The following is a 23,726-nucleotide window of genomic DNA, read 5'->3' as shown; positions in this document are numbered from 1 at the left end:
AGCCTGATAAATTTGTACATTCTACCTATCCTCCAAGTTACAGTCAGCATCAGAAGACCTACTTAGGCCATTTTTGCTGGGCTTCTGAGTCATAGATCTGGTGGATTATGGCTGAGTATGGATTGCAGTAAGCCAAATGAAAGTGAGTCTTAAAAGGGTTCTCTCATATAAAGTCTCCTTGGCAAGGGTTGGCTAAGATTTTTGGTATTAAATCTACATAAAATAAATCTACAGGTGTTTAAGTTTAAAAAGAAAAAAAAAAAAAACCAACAAAAAAGTTAAAACTATGCAATTCTCCCCTCCCAGAAAAACCAAACATACAAACAAAAAAACCCCAAACCACCAACAAAAAAAATCCACCAAAAAAACCAAAACAAAACCCTAAAGTTTTTTAGGGCAGGGGAGAAAAGTTCACTCTGAACAGGGGCGAATTTTTTTCCAGTCACTGTGATAGTTCCACTATTTACCTCCAGTTTCAGGTGCATTTTAATTTTGAGAGCAAATTTCATTACCAAAAGTTTGTAGGGTAATTTGCAAACCAACCACCATGAGTCTTTTTAGTCTAGTATCATGTGATTCTGACATCTCTGTATTCAGTGAGTGGGCATTTTCATACACTGATGTAACTCTTGCAGCATTTTCTTTGCTCTGCAAGCTGGGTATATAGAATTTCTGTGGTGTGTCTCCAGCAGAGCCCTGGTGCTGCCAGAACCACTGCAACTAAAATAAGTGTTTTCCTACAAAACACAAACAAAACTTTTATAACTGGTTTGTATCAGACTGTTAAGCTAGTTTTGCTGTGGAGAAACTTTTCTGCCTTTATTAAGCTTACACTGATGATCTGCTCAGTCTGTTCCCCTTAGAAGGGAAGTAAATAGGACAGCTTGTAAATCTTGTCAGCTGTGAAGTCCACATACATTTGAAAATGAGCATTTAGATTATAAATTCGAGGGGGTAAGGGAAGCACAGTAATCATTTAGTGTACAGGATTGCGGCTCATGTCTAAAGTTGCTCAGAATGACACTAATAAGAATTTACTTGTTTCAAGACTGCTTTTATATAAACCTATTTATAACATTCCTATGACAATAGCAACTCCAAGGCTACAAACACAAGGGTTTCAACAGAGATACTTGTTACCAGCCACTGAAATACCACTATTTGATACTAACATTGCATTGCAGATAGGGGCCCTCTCTCAGCAGTGGTTTCAGCAGCAGAGACAGATAGGTGCCCCATCAGGGTTACTGGGACAGCAGTACCTTTCACTGAGGGATCAGAGGATGAGGGGTCGTGGTGGCACTTCTTGGGATGGCCTGAGGAAAAAATGGCACCAAGCACCCTGAGGAAAATGGGCACACATGGGAATGATGACTTACCTATGTTACACCCTAAATCTCTAGAAACACCCAGAAAAGCATTGAAGGTGTCTTTGTTTACTTCTGAATGTCAAGCTTGCTGTAGGTTTTGAACATTACTTAAAGGAAGATACTGTTTGCTATTCTGTCTTACTTGAGAATGTGTGAAATGTCAATACTCAATGTCATATTCTATGATGACACTTTTAAGTTCAGTGGTGGGTGTAAAAAAGTTTCCAAAAGTATGGAATGTGAAAACACAGGGAGTAAGACCCTGGTTGTATGTGAAAATTGGAAAGATTGGCAACGTGTGGCTGCTGTCTTATGCAGTCCTTCAGTCTTGGCTTGCAGCAGCCGTTCATTACACTGGCTCTTGGCACGTCCTTTGCAGGTCCAGCAGTAGTGACCAGTTGCTCAGCAGTTTTGCAGAATTGCTTGAATGATCAGACCAAACAGTTTCGCTGGTGACCCAAGCCTGAGTTTGTGCCCCCCTGAAAGGGCAGAGCTTGTGTGTTTAATTCCCAGCACCACTTGCCATTGCCTTTGCCAGCAGCCTGCTCTGTGAGCAGCTGCTGGAGTACAAAAGGCCAAAGGGAAGTGTCTCAGATTTGCCCTAGTCCTTTCACACTCCAAGTCACTGGAACATGTCCAAGTGCATGGTAAACTACAGGCGGTCTCTGCAGAACAGCCTGTACAGTTGACTTCAAGTGAAACGTGAATCATCTCAGTCCTGAATTATTTTAATCCAATCAGTCAGTCATCTGTGTTGAAGGGTGTAAAGAGACAGCAAAACCAAGAGAATGGCTGCCAAGTGGAGGATACAGGACACAAATAAATCTGCTAGGATGAGATGAAATATGAACTAATAATGATTTATTCCAAATGCCGCAGGGGTTACAGTGTGAACCACTTGTAGAGATATTCAGATGAGATGAATTTTTTAGGCTTTCCCCTGTATGATTTTTATAGACACAGCAGAGGTGAAGGGAAGGCAAAGCTGTTAGTTACACAGAGAGTACACACAAGGGTTTTGAAGTGCTCACATACAAATTCTCCCTAATTAATATATGCTTTACAAGTCTCTTGTAAGTAGATGAGCATGAACAGCTGTAGTTCTTTTTATAGATACAAAGTAATCTCTAATACATGTTGGAGTTGAAGGATACAGAGAACAACATGCTGTGGATTCATAAAGCTCTTCTAGCCATGGAAGTATTCTTTTTATACCCTCTAAAAGTGGAAGAGAATGCAGAAGAGCGCAGAGTGCAGTCTTGAAGAATACTGCTTGGAACAAAATCATGACTGGAGTAAAGGATCTAGCTATTAGTGACACGTATCATACACTCCTTGTTAACACATCAAACAGCATGTGTGAGTTGGACCTGTTTTCTTGACAGGTTCAGTCCTTTGTGACCCATATGAAACAGACAGCATTTGCTAATGTTTCTTCCCATCTTTTAGTACTGTCATTGGCCTTCATAATAAAGAAAGAAATACATGTTTCATGCTTTTAAATATTTTTAAAAGCCTCAGCAATAAATCATAATAGAACTCATTAGACTTGAGGAATATCTTTGAACTTGCTTCCTGTTTGAAGATGTTTTCTCTCTTATTTCTCCTTATTGCTAGCTGTTTATATTAGTTTAATATTGTCCTCTGCTGGGAGACAATATCCTGTTTTAGTAAGTGAAGGGAGAGATTCTAACAACTCCTTTCCATCTCTGATGCCTATGATTTCATTTATATGAAAACACTGTGGATTTTGAACAGTGTGTTGCTTTTGGTAGTTTATTACCAGCCTGAATGGCTCACTTTTTTCTTGATCTAACATTTATCTGCTGCAGAAGTCATTGTCTCCTTCATTTTTAGTTTTAATAACCTTCCTTTTAATAAACCTCAGATTGACCTAAGTTTCCAGTAGTTTACTTCAAAGCAATGCCCCTGACCTTCTGATTTTAACCAACTGATTTTTCCTCTCAAAACAATAAGCTCATTACATTTTTATTGATTTCATGGCTTTTTCTGATGTGACACAGGGAAGAATCGATTGACTCAGGACAAAATGCTTTGCTGGGTTCCCTCCATTATTGCAACCAAAGGGAGAGCTGCTGGAGGGCCTATGGGGAAGAACTGTTTCAACAGCACTTTCTGCCCTGTTCTTTTGGGCTTAGCCCTACTTTGGATCGACTGCTATGATTGCAAATGAATTTTGTTCACTTCCTCTTACGCAGTCGAAGAGACACCAAAGAAAAGCTGAAAGTCAATACTGATAGAATTCTTCCCCTTTCCTTTTAGGGGAAAGAAGTACAATCTTGTGGATTTAGTCACTGTGGAAGAAAACCCTCAGCTATACAAATGCTGCTGCTTAGAAAAGGGGAAAATGAAAATGCCAAAGTAGGGGTGATGTGGATTTCATACATCGCTAGAACAACAATTTTTGGGGAACTAAACCTTCTCCTCCCAATACTTACTTTAGAAAAGCACATCAAAGGGTAAACAACTTTGAAGTATCAGAAAACACATATATTGACTTACCTATAAGACATTTCAGTACAAACATTGCTTTGTATTCTGCATTCTTCTCATGAAACCTGCTAAAGGAAAGTCAGAAGGAGTTTTATAATAATCTCCTATAGCTCTGGGGAAGTTAGCTGAGAATGGGTTAAAATCATCTTTTAAGCCACTGTTGGAAAAGAAGCTAAGTATGGAAAGGACCATAGCCTTTTCCTCAAGTGTTACTGCTTTCTCTTTCCCTGTCTCAGAAATTGAAATAAAGCTATGAGGCTTCAAATTACTGCTAAAGTGCATTGCCTTTCATTGGATTGTAGAAGAAAATGGGGGGAAAGGTATCATTAATGAGAGAAGGGATCACTGACTGTGTAATTAAGTTTACATTTGGTTGAGAAACTTCAAAATAATGAAGAAACCATCTTCAGGAAGTAATGTACATTTCCCCCCAAAATTCTCAGCTTTAGCTCTGTAATAGTTTTGAAGTTAATACACTAGGTGAACAAAGCCAGTTTTGAATTATCATACTTCTTTCCCTCTCAAGTTAATCCTAGAAGACTTCTAGGTAAGGTCTGTATCTGTGGTGGGAATGTACATAAGCAGAATAAAGTCCAAATGAAAGAAATTTTTTCATGAGCTGCATAAAGAAGAAATACTGAAATTACAGTGTGACTCAGATCAAGATGTGATCCATTGGAGAGAGTTCTGTTGCTGAAAAGATCACTCCTCTTGTTTATATCCTTGCTTGACTTGTGCTGTGTCTTTGTAGGAGCATTTCAGACCAATCTAGGAAAGTATTCTGGATTCAGCCAGTCCACAGCTGCTCCAGAGCTGTTGGCTAAAGTGATGTTCTGACTTGCACCACTCAACTGCTGGACTTCTTGTTCTGCTTGTGACTGATGGATTTAGGGTACAGGAAATCAGAGTTGTATCTAGAAGGCAGCTCTACTCCTTGGACACTGCTGCATGTTATTGTAATACTGGGTATCTGGGCTGAAGATGATCCCTGGTGAGACTCTCCTTTTCTTTGTCCAATACTGTTCAGGCTCTGACTTTTCTAAAGGATGCAAAGATTTACAAGAAATGGACCACACAAACATCTACAAGGAGATCCCACTGAATCATCTATAAAAAATGACATATATTTAGCAATTTGCTACTACCCATGGCTGACTGAAAAGGAAACTTAAATGATGTAGGGAAAAGTAGATGTGAACATTTTTTTAAATATTTCATGAATAACTTATGGAAAAAATCCCCCACCTGGTAAACAAGCTAATGTACTAAAGCATTAAAGACTTTGCATTTGCTATTTAAGTGCTGATCTACTTTGAAGAAAGACCAGGCTAATGACAACACATTCAACTATTAAGAGAAATACTGTGAATATGCTCAGCTAGCCTATTCAATCAGATAAAGAGTTTCTCCATAAAGAGGGACTGCTTAGGATCTTGGGCAAGAGATAATGTAAAATGTAGTGTTAACAGCATGGATAATTTGAAGGGGGAAGCAAACTACATAATAAGGTAAAAATTGAGGGAAAGATTAACTAGCATTTTTTGATAATAAACCATGTTAGCTGTTGCTTGCACGGTACCAAAAAATCAATTAGGGTGAGGCTCACAATAGCTCATAAGGATCATTTCTAACAATAAAGAGACAATTTAAGGTGATTGTATTACACTGGGGTTAGTGCTGCAAAGAAAGAAACTACTTTGTTTTCATCTACCAGCTCTTTTATTTCCGTGCCTGCTGAGAATTGAGGCAAGTTGACTCACTTGTGAGACATGTCAGATATTTCTATCCGTATGCAGTAGCTGTGTTAGATGAAGAACAGGCAGACACTAATACAACATCCTACTGAATAGATTACATGGCATGTTTCAAAAACTGACCTTGATTTCCTCCAAGCTGCATGTTTTAGATGATTGCTGCAACCCAGAACAGAGAACATTAAATGGTTAATAACATGACTATGTACAGCAGTCCTTGCTGCAGGACTAAGGCTGTCTCAGAGGTACAGCCATCAGAATGGCTGTCTCAGCTTACTATATACATCATTAATATAAAGATGGCACAAAGTTAATGCTTCCATGCTCCACTAAGGAAATCACAGACCTCATCAGAGGACTAACTAAATTCAAGAAAATATACAGGTTCCTTGAAGAAGTTGGACTTTAGAAGAATCCTGTAGTACCTATGTTCTCCTTCTGCTTAGTTTTGGCAATGGTCTACCCTTTGTGGTCGTGTTTTCTGCGTTGTGCTGGGAATATTGAGTAATTTTTGCATCTCAGAAACAACTTAATTTGTGCTCAGGGACTGGGATTGTCATTAGTTTTTGTTGCCAAATATTAAAATAATAGTTCTTACAGTAGGTGTAGCCGTGTACTCTGTGACATTCAGTTCCACCATCAATATGTCATCAGCATCTACAGCTGTCTGAAAAATGAACACAGATAAGCCAGATATAAATGGCATAAAGGTATGTCACACTATCTGACATGCAAAATGCATAGGGAAAAAGAGGACAGCAGATGATTGACTAAAAATCAGTGATATATTAAAGATAGCCTTGTTTTTTACATCTTACCAAATTTGTTCCTTTGTTAGCAAATGGTGAGACAAAAGAAACATTGACCAAGTAATTTGGACAGTGAAAGACAAATATTACTAAATACACACTTAAAACCAAACACAAGACAACTCTCCATTCAGATGTTAAGTTCTCTAAAACAGCAGCAGAAATGCAATGAAGACAGCTGAATAATGAACCAGGCAGGAATAAAAAGCTGATGACCTTTTACAGCATCTAAGTCATTACTCATTGTGTTAACTCATAGGTTATCCGCTTCTTCTTGGCAGGAACCTTCATGATTAATTATGGTACAATGTACAGATTTGTTAACTTGTCAGTTGTCCAAGAATTTAGGTATTACACAGTCTATTACCTTCCCACAATTCCCAGAATCCTGGCTTGTCAGTTTGGCTCTTATGTCGGTAGCCTGAGTTGTGTCTTTCTCTGTTTCATAGGAAATTTGTCTTCTGGCAAGTCTGGAGAACATACTGGGAGTATCGGTTTCTGTTTCAGTACAGCCCTAAAATTAATACAGCAAAAACATTCACTCTAGGCCACTTAGACTTTCATCCAATTTGCTCCATTTTTACCTGGACAGAAATCATAAAAGAGACAGGCATTGTATAAAAGACATTTCACAAAAGTTCTACCATATATAGCTTCATCAAATATTTGCTTATAAGAAGTACAAATTAAATTATCAAGTCTGTTGTGTCTAAAATTCAGCTTACTTTTTTTTTCCTCCACAGGATGCACTGCAAAATTTGAAAGAAAATAGTATTTTGTTACAATCTATTGTTGAAACTTCTCTGATGCCTTTTGTAGCTCCAAGGAGACAGTGTTTCCATGGTACTACCCACTTAGGAAGTACAGGTGTTTGGAGGAATTAGGGCTAAAGTTTCCAAAGTGGCTTGGGTGGAAGCAGAAATGAAGGAAATGTCTCTGGACTGCAGAATCAGTCCTTTAGAAATATTTTGTTTCAGGAAGGAGTCTTGCATTTATCAACTTTGTTCCACTTAGTGGGAAAACAAAACCGTATTACTGAGGGCGTCTGGTGTTTTTTTTAAGAATCAGGATTCGCAGTGTAAGAGATGCAATATAAAGATGTTCCTTTTCTATTAGCCAGTTTTAAAACCTTCCACCTGACAGGAGGCTACCAGCCAGAAGAATTTCATTTTGATTGGACTGAAAAGTCAAAGGAACAGAGAGGGCAAAGAAATTGAAATGTCACTGTTAAAAAACAACTATCAGAATTCAGCGCTTGGCTGGTTTAGATACGGTTATTATCCTGACTGTGAAAAAGAATTTCCAAGAAAATTTTGTCTTTTAAGTTATTTGGAAATTTAGTTTTAAATTATTGCAGTGAACCAATATGCTTATTTAGTTACTAATATTACTTTGAGTTACAGGAGGGAGCCTGGATGCCAAAGACTTGCCCTGTTTTCAGCAGCTGTGTAAAACATTTGTTTTGCTTGCTGAGACTGGCAGCAGCAAGCTGTTGAGGTCTTCTGTGAGAAAGAGTCTGTAATGGATTTACTGATTTGTCTGAATCTGATGATTAATATGTTTCCAAATCAAACCCACTTTCAGAAAACCATATCTATTTCATTACTACCTTGCTTTCACTGGAGAACTATTTTGTGACTGGCAGCTTCTTTTTTCTGTGTCCAGTCTGCAAATCTGTGGTCAGACAAGCTCTACCTAAAAGTATGATCAGACTTTCAGTTGAGCTCTTGACTCTGTGCTTCCTTTATTGTTACCCATAGGTAAGGCTTTATAAATACTTACCTATCGGTAACACTTTACTTCCTAAAATTCCTGTTGTTCCATCTTTCCACTCTTCTTTCAGTGTCACCAATCATCAAGAAGAAAATTATTTGCATTCTACTTTTATACTTCAGCCTTCTGTCTTTAATTTTGCTTTGTCCCTCCACTTCTCTGGAGCTTTTATAACAAGCACTATGATGCATTTCATCTAAAGAAACTACCACCTGGAAAGACTCTATATGAAAATGAATTGCTTTGCAATTAAAAATGGGTGTATGGGAAGTGTCTCCCTTACTGATTCACTGTCAGAGAGAGAAGACAATCTCCTTTTTCCTTTCTGCAGCCCACTTATCTCAGAAGACTGGCTGGTTACGGTCGCTCGTCTGGAGGAGTGGTAACTGCTGAAGGACCGTGAGTCTTTAGGAGAAACTCTCAGTAGGGGTCCAAGGCAAGGAACATATGTTGCAATGGCTCTTCTAATGGATAAGAGATAGAACCAGTAAGATTTTCTTTTCTGTTAGCACAAAAAATCAATCATCATAAACAATGAATTTATTCAGAGAGATGAACTAATACAGCATGGACTGGAAAATTACTGGGTACAAAAAGAGTTTTCCAGATATCAGATATCTCATCTACAATCACCCTGCAAGATGACTTATTCACAGTGTTCGGCAGAACTCAAATTTATTGCTTGGCAGGGATAAAGGCATTAAAATATAACTCTTGGAACTGAAGGGAGCTATTAAAATGATGTTTTATCTGCTTTCAGCTTAATCAGGGCAAAAATAAAATGCTATCCCTTTAAACTGAACCTCACAGAAGTACTACATAATGAATTATTTTAATCTTCCCCTAAGCAGCTATTCTAGCTCCTCTTACACATCTGCTGGCTATCTGTAGAGTTGTACAGAATGTGCATTTATATGACTGCATTACTTTGCTCATATGCAGTGTTAGGAAACTCTGGCCTAGCTTTACTCTTCCTGCCAGCCTTCCCCACGTAGATGTTCCTGCCCACCTCTTCTCTATCCAGTTCCTCAGTAGGTATTTGTAAGTGGTGAAATAACAGCTTATCTGTGGCTTTGCTGCCATCTGTTAAATCTTACTGCCTGTATCTGAACTTGGAGTTGTAATGACCTTTCATGTTACCTGTCAGAGGAAATACCACCTGAAGTATGAAAGCCTTGAGAAGCATGAAGAGTATTCAGAAAATAGGGAAGACGTGGTTTGGCTCACTGTATTGCCTCTCTCACTGGCCTGGTTAATATAACAAAGTGCTATTTGCAGCACTGCCTTTCATGAAGACAGTTAAAAATTGATGATGCTTCCCTTTGAGATGGAAAGGTTTCCAACTTTTATCATGCTATAGGTAAATACAGATCAGTATCCATAAACATCTCTAACTACTATCTGTTCAGTAGTTTGTTCCAAGTACAAATTCCACTGACATTTCTATGGCATTGAAGAGAGTTCCTAGAGAGGGCAAGGCTGTCCTACAGAGTTAAAATGAGCAGGTAAAGGAGAGCTCAGGTACTAAACCTAAAAAGACCTAAAAGTGATAAATTTACTCTCAGATTTTCTTTACTATATTAAAGATAGCTTGTAAGTGTGAACTTACCTGTATTTGGGGTGAGTGATGGCATAAATGATGGGGTTATGGATGACAGAAGCTTTGGCAATCACAGCTGGTATGGAGTTCATTAAAGGTGTTAGGACATGGGAATACCTAAAGCAATACAAACACATCATGTATTTACTACTGAGTTCTGCATTGTCTGTGCAGTTATACAGTGCCAAGACAGTGCTTTAAGGCTCTAGACAGAGCAAAAGGGGAGTTCTGTACCAAAACAGAGAGAACAAATTCTACATCCTTTGCCTATGAAGATCAACATCCATCTAATTGTATTTCTGAGAAATATGATTTTCTTGGGGCTTCTCTGGCAGTACTTCTCTACTATGATGCAGGATTGTGGTAATTCTCATGTTGTTTAACCTAGGGACAATGTCAGCCCTTAGGAAGGCCTCAACATTCTGGTGAGGAAGCTTTCCATCATACTATGGGAATATATATGTTCTGTGATGAGGTGGAAATGGTTTGCCAATTGCAATATTGGACTCATTTTGTCAGTTGCCTGAGTGTTGAGATGACGTTTCACCTCTTAAGGCTTTTTTCTGATAAGGATGTTCTCCATGTGCAATTTCAGCATGGTTTCTCCTGATCATACTTTAAAAACATTGATTAGAGGTATAAATCTTCACAGATTCTGGATAACACACAGTGTGACCTTACTGGAATGGAGATTTTGACCCTGAGCTGAGAGAATGCTTTGGTAAGGCTGATGGAGAGCTCAGCTAAGAGAAACAAACAAAAGGCAAGCAAAGCCTTGTGTTAAGCTAATTATTCCTGTGTTTAAGCTAGTCATTCCCAGAAAATGCAACCTGTAGACCAAAAATATTAGTGACCATGACTGTGTGCTAGCTCACCATTCCCCATTCAAAATATTTTCTAAAGGAATTAAGGTTCTTCCTTCCTTTTTCACACGTTTTTGCTAGGTTAGATGAGTTGTCTTTAGTCCAAGACTGACTACAGCCACACACTCCATATCTGCCTCCCATATGTAGCATGCAGTGAGATTTTATCTAAGTCCCTTGCAATAAAATTTCACAGCAGACATCCAGACTTGATCTGTTACTCTCTGAAAAATCCAGGTAGGATTGCCTAAAAGACATAGTTCAGAAATTGAAGAAATCTGAATGAAGCTATGTTGCTCCCGAGATATCTTCATAGGCAAAATTTGAAAATGCTAATATCTAACATACTGCAAAATTATAAAATTGTTAATTTGTTCAGATTTTTGAGATTGTGATATACGGAGCAGAAGCCAAGTTCAGCAGGTACTTGATCCTCCTAAGGAAGGTGCTGAATCATACTCAATAGTGCAACTGTTCTACTTAGTGGTCAGCTTTAAGCATCCCCTAATTGATTTTCTTTTAAGTCTCTTAGATTGCTGCAAGGTAGCTGTGCTTCATTTCTGTGTCTCCTTGCTTCTCCTCTGTTTCTGACTGCTCACATGTCACCAGTGGAGGATGTCCAGTACCTAAGTTCCACTTTGACAGGAAGTGGGACACTTGAACACATGCAAAGGATCTGTGTTTCTGAATGAGGAACATGTTTACCTTCATGGAGAAAATGATCATTGCAGCTGAGAATTACCCATCTGCATGCAAAGGGAGAGAATTCACTTTCCTCAGTATTTTTTCTTCTTAAACCTAAGATTTTAGAAGTGCTGTATTTAGGAAACTGCCTTTCTAAGCAGTGTTCGAGACAATAGCCCTGCAATAGCCTCTTCCTTGGGTGTATAACAAAAATCACCCTTGTCTCCCAAAATGCTCTGTCCTAAGTAAATTTGAGCTGTGTGCCAATTATAGGAACACCTACTTTTCTCTGACTTGAAAAATACAAAGAGAAGTGTTTAGTACTGTCATAGGAATTGGCCAGGTGAGGTTTGGCAGGTGACAAGCCTTCCTAAAACAGATAGTCACACACATTTTAGAGAGGCTAAACTGAAGCACAGGAAAATTCACACCTTGAGGTGGGAGAAATAACCACGTAGATCCAAGGCATCTGGATTCCCAATCCATTACTTTTGTCTGGATTGTATCAACTTTCTGGTGTCAAGCTACATGTTTTAATATTGTCCTGCTTCCATTGAAATTACTGTATAAAATACTGATAATTAAATAGATTAAGAACATGCTACAATGATTTATATTTATGATCTTTTATATCCAGTATCAAAAAGCTCCCAACACATGTATGTACTAATTTTGAACTTGCTTATACATGTTAGGAATTCCAGCAGTTTGATGTCACAAAAAAAAAAAAAAAAAAGAATATACTTTTATAGATTAAAAGAAATAGAGAAAAAAAAGAATCAACCCCTGGGAGGATCTTTTTGGAGTGCTTTCTTTAGCATTTTGGTGCTAAATAAAGTTGAGATAGTTCAATTATCCTAGCATAGAGAATGCATTCATTCATAGAGAATGAAATCTTCAGCATGGCAGTTTATGTTGTCAGTAATATTCTTGTTTTCTCTCTCTCTCTCTCTCTTTTTTTTTTTTTTTTTTTTTTTTAATTTTCTTAAAGTCAAACTTAGCAAAAATCAGTCAACACCTGCCCCATCTATTAAATATCACTCCTAAATATGTGAATGTTTTGGACACGCTTCAGACATCAAACACGACAAGTAGCTTTGACTTTCATCTGTCTTTTACAATTCCACATCTTTTGCTTTCACTGAATATTCCTTTGCTGATACATTTATAATTACCCAGCAAAAGCTACCAGAGCAACAATAGAGTATGGTGACCAGGAAATGACAAAAAACAAGATGACAATCAGTGCAATTTTGGCCATCTTCCATTCATTTTTCATCCTCTGATACTGTTTCTGGAACTCTTTATTTCCACGTTTGCATCCAAATGTTTGAATAGACCTAGGGAAAATAAACATACAACAGCAAAAAACTAAGGTAGGGAAGTGAGCAAAGAGCTTCATAAAGTGGGGCAACAATTACTCTTTTGCTACTTTAGGCTAAAAGTCATGCACTTCTGACTTGCATGTTAATGCAAGTACGTGACCCATCCTTTACAATTCAATGTACTTCTGTTGCACTAATCAATGGCAAAATGAATCATGTGCTTCATTGAAAAGCACTGTACCAAAAGATTTTCCACAGAAAGCAGGTATTCAAGCCAATTGAATAATGCTGAGTTAAAGACAATTAGAGGAGTCTTTGCTTCCTTGGGTCCTGTTTTGCTACCCTGCTGTCACTTTGTACTTCTGAGCTAAGTGACCAGATCCGCTGGGATCTACGGGACTGGTACCTACTCATGGCACATGGAGTGGCAGACTGCCCTTTACTTTTGAAGTAACAGCTTTTTGTTTCAGAGTCCTAATATTAAATCTTTAATCATCTTTTCACCCCTTTCTCTTTTTTTTTAAATTTATAGTTCAATTCCATCAATTTTTCTGTGAAATAGTTATTGATACACTGTCATTAGGTGTTTCTGAGGTCCTGTTTTGTTTTCATTCTGGTTGCTTAATTTCTGTACATTTTTCCATGTCATTAGATAATATACTCATAAGCTCAAGCCTAAATTCAGGAATAGCCTTTCTGAGAACCATACTTAGTACCATGTTGAGTATTGACAGAATTCTCATTTAGTTTTCTGTTTCAGTTGTGCTTACAAAATAAATGCAAGAAACATTGCAATTTTCTTCTGTTCTTTGTTTTAAGAGAACAGTCGTTTAAACACGAAGATAAAAATTTAGGACTGTTGGTTACTTACTTGTTGGCCTTCTTGATAGCCTCAAAGATAGAGACATAGCTGTATATGATAGCAATCAAAGGAATGAAAAAGACAAAGCAGAAAAGCAGCATTGTGTAGGCACGGACTGATGGTGTGAAAGTCATGTAGTCCCAGGAACAGGAAGTCAGCAAACCCTCAGGAACATACGCACCTAGAAAGGAAGACAGGAGAAGGCATAAACCATGAAGTGATTGTTATTCTGAGTGCAGAAGTTAGAGAAGATACTCAGAATAACATGAGATTTAGTCCTATTGTCTGAAAGAGAAAGAAGGGTTTAAAACTATAAACAAATCTTAATGTAAAGCACTTTCATAGTTTCTTTTATTTCGTTTCCCTATTGTATTTATGTTTAGCAGTCTAAGGCTTTGGAAAACTGAATTATTTTGCTTCAGTCTTGAATATTGTTTAAAACTTATCATAGTCAAAGGGAATCTCTCCAAATACTTGTTTGGATCTTGGACAGTCTTGGCCTGTATTGTTTTTAAATATCTCCATTTCCTGTCAAAATGCTTTCTTCCTAAGGAGTCAAACCAATTGCTCTGTGTACCACTTTTCTAACTGTGTGCACATAAGAGAAATTTGCTGGGCAAAGGAGAAAGATTTATTGTGTAGTCCAAATTATAAATTATTTTGTCATGAAGTAAAGCTGAATAGAAATAAAAAAACAACAAAAGCAAACAAACAAAACCCAAAAACAAAAAAACCCCCATACATACCTAATGTTCTGCCTGAAATAAAATATATTCTCTTTAAAGGAACTGTTTTGAACTGTTAAGTAAATAAATTGGCAATAACAATGTCTTTTTACTTTGGAATTTTAATTTTAATTGTTTATGCTGCTATTTTCTGTTCTGCTCTTAAAAATATTGCACCAGATGTTCTCAAATGCATCTAATTACAGTGTGAGAGTTCATACTATGGGCACTATTAGAATCTAATTACAAGATAATAACACACTTCAAGCAATTATTCCACCTTCTTCAACTGAGAATCTATAATCTAACGCTATATTGTCATTTTGTTATTGTAACAGCTCCTCACTCAACTAAAGACTGCTTCTGAAAGTATTGCAGTTAGCCTGCTTAAGCATGCTTCATGTTTAGGGGGACCAGAATGGCAATAATACAACAGCAAGGTACAGTAACAAAACTCTGCTGAAATTCTCAACTCAGAACCTGAGTTGGTTGTTGCAGCCTTTACGAGTCAAACATGTCTATGTTCTCACCTCAGCTGGCAAACATTCTCTTCTGGAATTAGGGAGCATAATGGTGGGCTGTGGTTTTGAATGATGAGTTCATTCCAACTTAGTGACTGCAACTGGTGCCTCTTGGGAAACAAACTTAATGGTAGTGAGGCAGATTCCAATGAGGAAGAATAACAGAAACTGGCTTTGACACAAATTGCAATGATCAAGGTGCTGTATGAATGTTTCCAATTTCCATGTGAAAAGGATTTACAATCACATTTACAAAGGCATTTTAGTTACTACTAAATGCCATGCTTATTGGAAGCTAGTGACAGCACCAGTGACTGAATGGAGAATGTGGACCAAGTGCAATTTGTCCATCCAGATCACAGTCAAGACTTACTGAAGATCTCTTGGCACAAATGCTCAGACTGTATTCATCTTCTGTGTGAATAAAAAATAATTAGATTGACACTGTTGTCTTAGACAGCACCTTTGGGGATGAAAATTTATCAGAAATAACACAAATACATGTATTTATGTATTGTTGAATTTGATTCAATGGAAGTAGACATGGGATAATGAGAAGGCACATTCTTCATAAATTTTGGCCACAAATGTATCTACTGTTCTTTATGCAGCAAGTAATATGCTTAAGGAAAAGTGCCACTGTCATATAATATGCTGTAATGTCCACTGCTTTATTTTCTTTTGATTAGAGACCTTCAGTTTCAACATGTATTTAATCTCTTATTTTCAAATTGGTCTGTTCGAGTCTCGTATGTGAGCTGCTAATTCAGCCCTCTTCTGTACCTTTAACTGGTCTTTAATCCAATACTATGAGGGCAAAAAAGTTTTATTCCAGTTCACTTACTCCATCCAAAGAAGGGTGGGAGACTCCAAGCCAAAGAGTACAGCCAGACTCCTACTAGGATTATTAGGGCCTTCTTCTTTGACGTCACTCCAACAGAAGCCAGAGGTTTAGTGATGACAAAATATCTGTCCAAGGCAATCACCGTCAAAGTGATCATAGATGTAATGCCAAAAAGAGCTCCGCAGAAGGCATACAGCTCACAGCCTTGCAATGAAGATGACAGAAGTAGCAGTGAAATTAATCTATCCATGCTAATTATTTCTAGGAGAGTTCAAGTCTGTCTAATGTCTTCTGGAATCTGTACTGCAGGAAACTTGAGTTTTCCTGCAGTTACAGTGCTACTTCAAAGCTGCTGTCTGTCTTGCTAATTACATTATCCATGGAGATAAACTTCAAAGATTTTGTTTGCTTCAATTGCCGGAGACAGTAATACTTAACATATTTTCACTCATTGATTTCTGATGTTTCTAGTGGGATCATTTCAGCAGTCCATTAATATCTCGTTTAACTCCAGTTTTACTGCAGGTCCCATAGAAGCAGCTGTTTTGCTTAACAATGTGATATAGTTACTTTGGTACTGTTCATATCTCAAGGGCAGCAAAACTGAAGTAAATATGAATATATTAATGACTAATTTAGCTGAAGTAAATATTCAGACTATGAATACATTAATGAGTGATTTTAATTGTTCAAACTACCTAATGATTAAAAGCAGTGGTTTGGATTAGTTTTAACATGTATGCAAATGAACACTTAATGGAAGTAAAATAAAATATGCTTTGGGTCATCAGAGATCAAAATAGCAATTTTACTTCTCTGAGTTTCCTTTCTGTCAGTACCTGTTCAAAAGGCAGACTAGTCTCCTTATAACAGTTACATTGGAAGAATGAAAGCACCTTCATTCCACATTTACTTACTATACAGGAAGTGTTAACATTTCTGTTGTGAAAAATCAGGTTTTCCAGGCTTTCTTGCCTCACCTATGCCAGATCCAAGTTCCAGAGCAGGTTATTTAGAAGGGTTTTTAAGCTGGTGTGCTGAGGGTGAGTGCTTCTTTGTCAGAGGACTCTGACAGTAAGTCAGAGGTGACTGGACAAGAACAATGGCAAGAAGATTAGTGCTGTCCCTCATGTTGCCAGCGGTATGGCCCTATGTGGTTTTTGTATCTGTCTCATTAATGTCATTTTCTTCTCATGATAGCAGTGTATTTATTGCATACAGACACAAATATACAAAGAAATGTTTCAACACCGAAACAATGTTGAGAAATGTTCTCAATATTGCAAGAGTACCTGAGGGCAGATAGATTAACTGCCACTATTGTAAGAACATACATAATGAAACCTTAGAAAGAATATATACAAACCTTTCTCGCCAAAAATCCAGTGTTTGTAGAGGCTGCTGGTGAAAAAAACTGGAGACTGTGTAATGGACATCAGGAAGTCACTAATAGCTAGATTGATGATGAGTATGTTGGCTGGGGTCTGAAGGCTCCTACTCCTACAGAGATCAGAAGAAATGTTGCTAAACACTGCTGCACTGTTAATTATGCTGTTACTCATTCCTGTGAGCTCACAAATACCAAGGAACACTACATGGAAAGCTAAAGCAGAGTGCTTCTCGTTTCCCTCATGAGGGAACGCAAGCAAGGCTCAGTTTCGCACCCTCATACTCCTGTGCACTTTACAGGATAATTTTGATAACCAGCTCAGTGATGGGGATAAATCACAATGTTCTTTAAATATTCTAACCAGTGCACTGCATGTCCACAATTAACAGGAAGTTAAAGTTGATGTACACTATGGATTTCTGAATCTGGTTAAGCAACAGGGATTAAGCAAACTCACTATGAACCACATCAAGCACTTTGTTTTATATGAGTTCTTCTCTGTGACACTCATTTCACTGGCCCAGACTACGTCTTTAAAAGAGCAATAAGCAGCCTTCAGTGTATTCTGCCTGTTTTTGTTATTCATAATATTACAGTACCGTGTTTTAAAGTGTACACATAAAAACTCAACCAAGAGCTCTTCACTTTGGGGCTTAGTGTAACTGAGCTCCTTTCTCAATTTCAGTCTTAGACATAATTGAAAAACAGGTGAATAAACCATGTGTTTTTGTACTGGCCCAGAATCAATCACTAGGACCACTGTCCCCTTTCTGTCAACTTAGGACCAAGGAGGCGTTACTAGTAGGTGCTTAGGAGTTGTGTGTATTTGTTTGTAGTCTGTGAAGTCACTGAACACACTTCTGCTTCATGTAGCTGATTCTCTTATGGTTTATCATTACCTGAAGCTGCTTTGTAAGCACCTAAACTATTTTCTGAATTTCTGATGTACTCGTTACTTAGCTATCAGTATCTCTTTCTGTCTTCATATCACCTTCAAATGAAGACAAGCTGTGTCCTCCAGTGTAAGAGCCATAACTGGATATCCTATATGGGACCAGCCAAAGAGCTAAGCTGGCTCATGTACTTATTCCTCACATATCTGATCTGCGTGCCAACACCTTTTTCTCTTCTTAAAGCCACTGTCATTCTCATTTAAGTGTTGCTATCTACTCTGAATGAATGTGCTGAAACCTACTGCCCATAAATACAGGCTTGAGACCAAGACAACTTTCATCTACACTTCAGTGATCTAAGTTAACACAGCCAAATTATCCTATAATTTGTTACTGTTATTTTGGTTTATTATGTTAGTGCCTAAAGACCAATCACACAGTAGAAGTTCACTGGCTTAAACATCATGTCAATGCTCTGCCCCAGTGTGACAAATCAGACACAGAATGAGGAGTGAACAGGAATGGTGAGCATATGACATTGTTGTCAGAGATCCAACTTCCCTCAGATATAAAAGTTGGAATATGGCTTTAGCTAAAAGGAAACAATCCAAGTGTTGGAAAGTGTGAAAAAATGGGACATGGACACTAATGAACAAGGGGGAAAGAAAGAAACTGACTAGTAAGAAACAGGGAGGAAGGAAGCATCTAAAACAGAGCAGATTTGTGAGGTACAGAGGTGCAAACCAGCCCATCAGTTCAATGCAGACATAGTTAGCCAGTAGAAAAAAAGTCACTGTAACATTTCTGCTTTGGCTGCATTTCTATTGCTTGGAATATCTGGGTGATTCTTTGCAATCTTGCTAACAATTTTGCTCTGGCTGTTGTTAATGGGAAGAAATCAGAGGAAAATGGCAGATTGCCACTCTTCCCAACAGCCATGTCTCTTGGTGCATTTTACCCTGCCAGTAAAGTAGTATGATATTATTCCTGGACTGTGTTTGCAGTGCACAGGATACAGTTCAAGTTCATACAATTGAATATTTAAAAAGACATTCAAAAGAAATGTACCTGCAGAAAGCATAGAAGACCAGGAAATTACCCAGAGTTCCTGTAATCCCCACTATAAGAATGACAACTCCAATTGTATAATGGGCATGATCTGGGACATCCACTGTGGGAAAGGCACGAGGAACATCTTGCACTGTCATCTTCTGTGGAGCAAATAAGAGGTCATAGGTATGCCAAACTTTTCTGAATAAGCTGGCATGTGCTTCTCTAGAAGGGAAAATGGTCAAGAATACAAAAAGGCAACAAACAAAAAAAGTCAGAGTAAATTCAAATTCCATTTATTGTTGATCATCTTTGGGGGATAAATATGTCATCATCAGTGCAAAGGGTGGTTTGTATGCTTACTGTAGATTTAGAATTTTGGTAAAGAAAAGCAACCTAGTCTCTCTCAAAAGAAAAATAAGGATATAGAGGAGAAAAAGAGACAGGAAGGGACCTGTTTCATTGCATCTGATATCAGTATCTGATAATGCAGTGTTTAACAACAAGTAAGCTTCCTATAGGTTTAATTTCAGGGAAGTTTCTGTACCTGTGAAGTAAAATTTCAGTTGTCCTCTGATATCATGGGTTAGACTTCTCTAACTAAGTAGAAATGTTCTATGGTTAAATAGGCATTTACTCCTATATCAGTATGGCCACTTCATTATTCCCACTGAGAGACGCTGAATTTTGAGTTGCCCTCAAGAGCTGATTACCAAAAGCCTGGCAGCTTGAACAAGAGTATTTTGGGAACTAAATTAAGGATCAGAAAAACTAAACCACAAATCCTTTATACCTTATGCCTGGTTCTGGTCTGCCTGAATAAAGGTATTTTGCTTTCTGTGAAGTATTTCATAAACCACTTGATTGAAACATTTGTGTCTTAATCAGCTAATAACTCACAACAACATTCATTAGCCAAGTCTGAAGATTGCAGTATTGGAAATGGGTATTTCCGACAATAGAGGAGGACACTACTTCTGAATACATCTGTGAGGTTGGGCTGAGGTTATTACAGGCAGGGTGTATTTAAAACCAATGTGCCAGTAGCAAGAAGTGAACCCCAGGAGTGCCTGGAATTCTGGATGAGATTGCTTTGTGTGCTGAAGATCTGCCCACAGCAGTCCTCAACCACCAGAGTGCACTCCCTGGGTTTCTACATTAGCAGCAATGAAATGCTGGACAAATACTCCGATCTTAGAGAATGAAAATGTAGTTCTGGCTGTTATTGTAATTGGAGCAAAATGTTAAGTTTGATACACTGAATGACAGTATCACAGCATCTATGGTTCAGGTTCCTGCAGCAAAGTGCAAGTTGGCATAACATCATTAACATCAGTGGGCATCTTGCCCAGCTAGAAATTGCTGTGCTCAACACATTGCCAGTAAACTAACAAAAATAATCCCATACTAATAGCAAGTGGATAGGGAGAGTCTGAGATAAAACTCTTTCAAGTAAATGAGATCAGGTGTTCTTTGGTTTGGGTTCGTTTTATTTCTTCTTAGTCGTGTGGCTAGAACATTTTTAAACACTTGATCTGCAAAGAGTTAATTATGATTATTAGTGGAATGGAGATTTCTGATGGTTTTTCCCTGTAGCTATCCATTTAATCAGAACTGGATCAGTGTAACAGAAGTGAAGCAAGTAAAGGAACTTGTTTTGGCTGTGAAGAGCAGATTAAAGTGGCTTGAATTTGAAAAAAATTTGTGGAGCACTAAGGACAAGGAAAAATTTGAAAGATAAATATAAATACATGGAGAAATCACTAGAGAGGCAAGGTTAGTTAAGGGAAAGTAGAAGTCTTTAAAATTACTTACTCATTAATGAAACAAGTTCATAGTCAATAAAAATGTCAAGAGTGAGAAAAAATAAAGGAATAATATTTACACTGGAGCAGTGTGCTAGGGCATAAATTATAAAACTACATATATAATCAGGAGAAGGTGTATGGTAAAATGAATAAATTAGCATTTTAGTGGACTTTCTGTAGGCCTTGGATTTTTACCAGAAGATACAACTCAGATGTTCTCCAAGAGATAAAAATCAATTATTTAAAAAGAGTTTCACTATTTTAATTGGAAATACAATTATTATTCTTTACATCAAAGAAAGGTACTAGTTGATCAAGATCACAAGTTAGATCAGGCCTAAGCACTTCAAATACATCACTAAGTTGCATATATACACACAGCTTCCTTAGTAGAAGACAAAAATATGTGCCAGTATCAAGTTCAGCCCTTTGTCTTCTGCGGGGATCAAAAGAAAAGACCGGAAGAAAAAGATAGTGCTTGAAAAATTCAGGTCAGCAGGATAATCAAGAAATCAGATAATTCCCAAAGCCTTTCTCTATTTAGTTTCTCCAGTGCTTTAGCCCTGTTTATTCTGTCTTCTATTATCATCACAGAGTACAAATACTTGGTTGCCAGGGGAGAATAAAAATCCCCCTGTTGCAATCCATATTGTAGCACTTGTCCTTTGAGAATACTGCAAACAACTATTTTAACTGCAGTGATAATACACAGGAGTGTTGCCTTGCATCTTTTCTGTTCAGCCTTCTTTCTATAAACACCTTGTAATAAAGATATTTGGACTGGGACTGGCACTATATAACATTTTGTTAGCAATGGGGGCAGTGGCATTGAGGGCACTCTCAGCAGCTTTGCTGATGGCACCCAGCTGTGTGGTGCAGTCAACATGCTGGAGGGAAGAGATTCCATCCTGGACAGGCTTGAGAGGTGGGACCATGCAGACCTTATGAAGTTCAACAAGGCCACATATAAGGTCCTCCATGTGGATCAGGACAATCCCAAACACAAATATAGGCTGGGTGAAAAAGGGGTTGGGAGCAGCCCTAGGGAGAGGGTCTTGGGGGTGTCCATAGGATCATAGAATGGTTTAGGTTAGTAGAGACCTTAAAGACCCTCTAGTTCAAACCCCCTGCCATGGGCAGGGACACCTTCCATTATCCCAGGTTACTCAGAGCCCCATCCAGCCTGGCCTTGAACACACCCAGGGATGGGGCATCCACAGCTCTGGAAAGTGTGTTCCAGAGCCTCACATCTTCACAGTAAGGAATTTCTTCCTAATATCTAATCTAAACCTACCCTCTTTCAGTTTGAACACATTACCCCTTGTCCTACCACTATGTTCTTGTAAAATTTTCTTGTAGTCTCTTTAGGTACTGGAAGGCTGTTCTAAGGTCTCATCAAAGCTATCTCTTCCCCAGCTCAACAGACCCAACTCCCTCAACCTTTAGTCAAGTTTCAAAGCAGGTTTTATAACTTTGTTTGTCTTTTGCTAGAGCTGTGTAAGAATTTATGTTTTTAATCTCTGGAAGGCATATAATTTATTATTTATTTACACCTTAGTTTTGCAGAAACAATTTGAGAAGTGTCAGACAATCATGCCTGATGAAACACCAGCCTGCCTTTAGCCAGGACTGAGCATTTCAGAGATACCAAATATGCATAATGAACGGTGATGTGGGAATTTAATTTTAAGGAGAGTCTTAGTAATTGGTTTGTACCCCAAAACAGCATTATTATCCATTGGAAAGGAAAATCTTAGCTCTCCATAAATTTTAATCCCCCACATATAGGTGTAATCCTTTGCTAAATCCTACTCTGTCGTTTGCCTCAAGAGATGCAGAGTAAAAAAGTTATGGAATTGCTCCATGTCAGTGTGTTTCTTTCCAGCAGGTTTAAGTGTGTCCTTGTGGAAGCACTAGAGTTGATGGAAGCAGGTAGGTTTAATGAAGTTTGCCTTCTTAAAATATTCACTGTTTTCCCTAAAGGAATATTTGTCTACTGCCTACAACAAAACAGCTAAAACAGAACTGTGTTTTCAGTTGTCTTGCAGTAGTGAACTTGACTGAGACTTACAAACTTGAGATGCTTTCTGGGAGTTTGAAGAAAAGAAAATGTTTTAAACATAAATATGTCTAAATCCTTGCTGCAGCACAATATGGAGCCTCATTATTCTATATTTACTACTTGCTGCCACAGCTGCTTGCAAGGGAGGCAGAATTCTTCATTGAGGGACAATCTGAGGAACCAGCTTGCTTCTTTAGGAAGAGACAAAGGCTTGATGCAAGCAGAGAAGGGAGTAAAAATGAAACAGCCACAGGGCAGATTCATTAAGGCACATAGGGCAGAACTTGTAGTTCACTATGAAGTTTGTCAAGACCTTCCAAGACACTAATCTGAGGAGAGTTGAAAGGATAAAGAAACTCCTTTGCAATCCAAACCAAAATCACAATTCCTAAGTGATTTGTCCAGGTAACAAGGAAATCTAGACTGGATATTAAACCCAGGAATATTTGATGCCTGTGTCTGTTTTGTCTTGGGAACCATTTATCATAGTTTCCTAAGGAGATTTTTTTCTAAATAGTTACTTCATAATTGATTAAATAAAAAAAACCCAAATGAACCAAACCAGCTAACCTCTGAATAAATTCTAGTTGAAGAATACAATTTTTGAAAGTCCAACACACATCCCCATAGCATGAGGAAGGTATTTGTGTACAAGTGATAAAACGACAACCTCTGAAGAATAGAATTCAGCTATTACTGAGAAAAAAAAGCTCTTCTTTTTCAGAGTGAGTAAATAAATCATATCACTTAATTACTGTTCACTTGAAGATGTTTATTTCTGAAGTCCTACTAAAGGTAACAGTGATGATGGTAGGAACAAGGCCATGCAAGCAAATACTCCTAGTAAATATAAATTATATCTGATATTGGCCACTCCTC

The 23,726-nt window shown here is 37.9% G+C and overlaps 1 protein-coding gene across 1 annotated transcript; it reads right to left on the bottom strand.

Annotated features, from left to right (window-relative positions):
- Positions 1 to 898: 898 nt before the first annotated feature.
- On the bottom strand, positions 899 to 22,703 carry OPN4 (opsin 4). The gene is made up of 11 exons (XM_015632656.2): positions 18,996 to 22,703; positions 17,011 to 17,144; positions 15,645 to 15,848; positions 13,564 to 13,735; positions 12,543 to 12,707; positions 9,830 to 9,937; positions 8,504 to 8,684; positions 6,815 to 6,961; positions 6,237 to 6,305; positions 5,762 to 5,797; positions 899 to 4,923 (listed from the first exon to the last, which is right to left on the bottom strand). Exons 1-11 carry the CDS (start codon positions 19,271 to 19,273, stop codon positions 4,732 to 4,734), a joined length of 1,686 nt encoding a protein of 561 aa, XP_015488142.1. The 5' UTR covers positions 19,274 to 22,703; the 3' UTR covers positions 899 to 4,731.
- Between the last annotated feature and the right edge of the window lie 1,023 nt (positions 22,704 to 23,726).

This window comes from Parus major, chromosome 6 (genome assembly GCF_001522545.3).
Source record: "Parus major isolate Abel chromosome 6, Parus_major1.1, whole genome shotgun sequence".
NCBI lineage: Eukaryota > Metazoa > Chordata > Aves > Passeriformes > Paridae > Parus > Parus major.
This window is presented reverse-complemented; position numbering and strand designations above follow the sequence as displayed.